The following is a 2549-nucleotide window of genomic DNA, read 5'->3' as shown; positions in this document are numbered from 1 at the left end:
TTAGAGAACTGGTCGATGTGGACCCAGGAGGCTTCCGGGAGGCTCCTCTGAGCTCTGGGTGTTTTCCTTCTAGGCTGGTCCAGGGACCCTCATCATGGCTGCAGGAGTCCAGGACTTTAACCGGACAGAGTTTGATCGCTTAAATGAGATCAAAGGTCACCTGGAAATCGCCTTATTGGAAAAACACTTCTTACGTGAGTACCGGTGGGGACGGGTGGGGCAGAGGGGATGCTGTTCCGCAGGCGTGCGGCTGGGTCACAGCAGGCGGCACCAGGCTAGCAGTGGGGACGGGTGTGGACGTCCGCACGCGGCCTTTTGCGTCCTGAATCTGCATCTCCCTTTTGCTGCTCCGTGAAGCTCAGCACTCCTGTCTGGGTGGCTACGATGCCTTTACTCTGAGATGGACGAGAGCGTCACTGGGGAAAGGAGTAAGACGTCCCCTGGAAATTCTCTTTATTTTAGTGAATCCGGTGCGTGGCCATGGTTAAGTCGGCACGTAATAGGGCTTTTTGGAGGAATCTGAAATTTTCTGTTCTGTGCAGTTCGCACATCACGGAGGGAGTGTGGGAGGGGGCACACTGGGGTTTCGTTGTCTCTTGGCCGCGGGCGTGGGTACCTTGGCATTTGGCATTTGTGTTGCTTAACTGTCGGCCCTCCTGCTGGGGGTTTTGGCCTCTGGGTAGTGATGATAGTAGAGATGGTTCTGGAAGGGCCTGCGGGGCTCCTCCCAGAGATGATCTCATCTGATGAGTTGCCTTTGCTCCTCTCAGCACCCCTCTGTCCTGCCTTGCAGACGAGGAAATGGAGGCACCAGGGCTAAGAAAAGTGATCCTACTGGTAGGTTAAGTCTTCTGACTAGTAGGGGGCTTAAACCAGGCAGACTAGCCCTGAAGCCCACGCATGTGACACAGTGTTTTCGCAGCTGACGGCAGGGTGTGGGTGATACTATTAGGGAAACGATACAGGGAGAAAGAAGCAGCTTCGCCCCTGTGTGCCCAGAGCCAGTCACGTCTGGGCCATGAGGAGAGCTGCCCGGGCCCAGGAGGAGGGGCCCAGGGCGAGGCACCTCCCTTGGGCGTCGTGCCCCGCTGGGGTCTCCCTCTGACACCTGGGACCAAGCAGCCGGCGCCCGTGCTTTCCCGCAGGCACCCGCCCTCTGTCCCCACCTGAGTCCTCTCCCTCTTTCGTCTAGTGTCTCCCTCGTTTATGTGACAAGTGTCATCTGAGCTCCAGCCGTGGGCAGCCCGGCTGTGCCGCCCATGCAGCACGCGGGGCCCGTTGCCTGTAGACGAGGGCGGGGTGTCAGCGCCGCGGCGAGAAGCCTTGGGGGCCTGTCTTCTTCTCCCAGAAGCGGGCGGCGTGGCTCTCACTACATTTCTGTGCACCTTCCAGCCACCACGTGCTGCAGCCCCGTCTCCCCCCAGGCCCCTCTTGCTGGTCAGTACCTCCCTGGGCGAGCGTGCGTGTGCACGTGTGTACGCGCACGAGCCCTGGGCGTGTGCCCGTCTGCACCCCGCCGGCCAGCGCTCGCCCGCAGGGTCCGGAGCACCGAGGTCCTGAGGACGGCGCTGTGGAGTGACTCAGTCTCCCCGCGAGTCTGAGGTTGCGGCCGATCTGGCTGGGGAGACGGGGCCGGGCTGGGTCTGCTGGGACCGCCTGCGCTGCGGGCGGTGAGGGCCCCGCCTCGTCGGGCCCTGGTGCCTGTGGCCTCGGCCTTTGCCGAGCTCCCGCGGGGCGGCTCTGCGTGAACGGCGGGGCAGCCCAGGTGGTCTCGCCGGTGCTGAGCAGGCCCCGCTGGCTGGAGGCTGTGCTGGGCAGCGGAGCTGGACGGCCCTGCTCGAGGCAGCAGTGGGTGGAGCCTTGTGAAAGTGCCTTCGGTGGGTCACGCGGAGGATATTGGTGGTTTCACGGGGTTCGAGGAACCCGCAGAGTCAAGGGCTCTCAACCACAGGGGAAGGGTCTGTGAGAGCATCCAACAGGGAGCCCCCCGCCCCCGGCCGGGGAGGGGCAGCGTGAGGCTTCCAGGAGACGGGGTTCCCGGCGGGGAGCGAGTGTCCACCAGGCAGCCGGGTAGGCAGGGCCGCTGCGGCCCACAGGGATGCCTGTCTGGGGCCACCCTGCTCTGTGTTGAAAGAAGGAAAAGAAAAGAGGCCGCCTGGCTCCGGGTCGGCATCGCTGGCGTACTTGGGCCCACGGTCCTCGGGGTCTGCCCTCCGTGCTTTACCAGAAGAGTGAAACAGTGGGTGGCTCATGTTGTAAAAGTGCAGAGTTCCACTTTGGCAGCTCGGGGCCGGATGGGGAAGGTAATAATTATGGGCATTTTTTTTTTAGTTACGGGAAATTTTAGATGGATCAGAAATAGAGGACGTGGTGCAACGCGCCTCTCACGCACCTGCCGTCGGTTTCAGCCAGAATCGGCTCGTGGCCAGGCTGGTTCCCTCCAAGCCCTCACCTACAGCCCCTCTCCCCCAGGTCTTTTTTTTTTTTTTTTTTTTTTTTTTTTTTGCGGTACGCGGGCCTCTCACTGCTGTGGCCTCTCCCGTTGCGGA

General features: G+C 61.7%; 1 protein-coding gene across 1 annotated transcript in view; it reads left to right on the top strand.

Annotated features, from left to right (window-relative positions):
- Positions 1-73: 73 nt before the first annotated feature.
- Positions 74-2549, top strand: part of LOC114485577 (GRAM domain-containing protein 4-like) — a gene marked incomplete at both ends in the record, with an annotated part of 24921 nt that continues 22445 nt past the window's right edge. Inside the window, one exon of the mRNA XM_028487275.1 lies at positions 74-194. Coding sequence (XP_028343076.1) covers positions 74-194 — 121 coding nt within the window. The remainder of the gene's footprint in view (positions 195-2549) is intronic.

The sequence above is a fragment of the Physeter macrocephalus genome, unplaced genomic scaffold (genome assembly GCF_002837175.3).
Source record: "Physeter macrocephalus isolate SW-GA unplaced genomic scaffold, ASM283717v5 random_1036, whole genome shotgun sequence".
Lineage (NCBI taxonomy): Eukaryota > Metazoa > Chordata > Mammalia > Artiodactyla > Physeteridae > Physeter > Physeter macrocephalus.
Note: the sequence above shows the minus strand (reverse complement) of the source record. Positions and strands in the feature narration are given on the sequence as shown.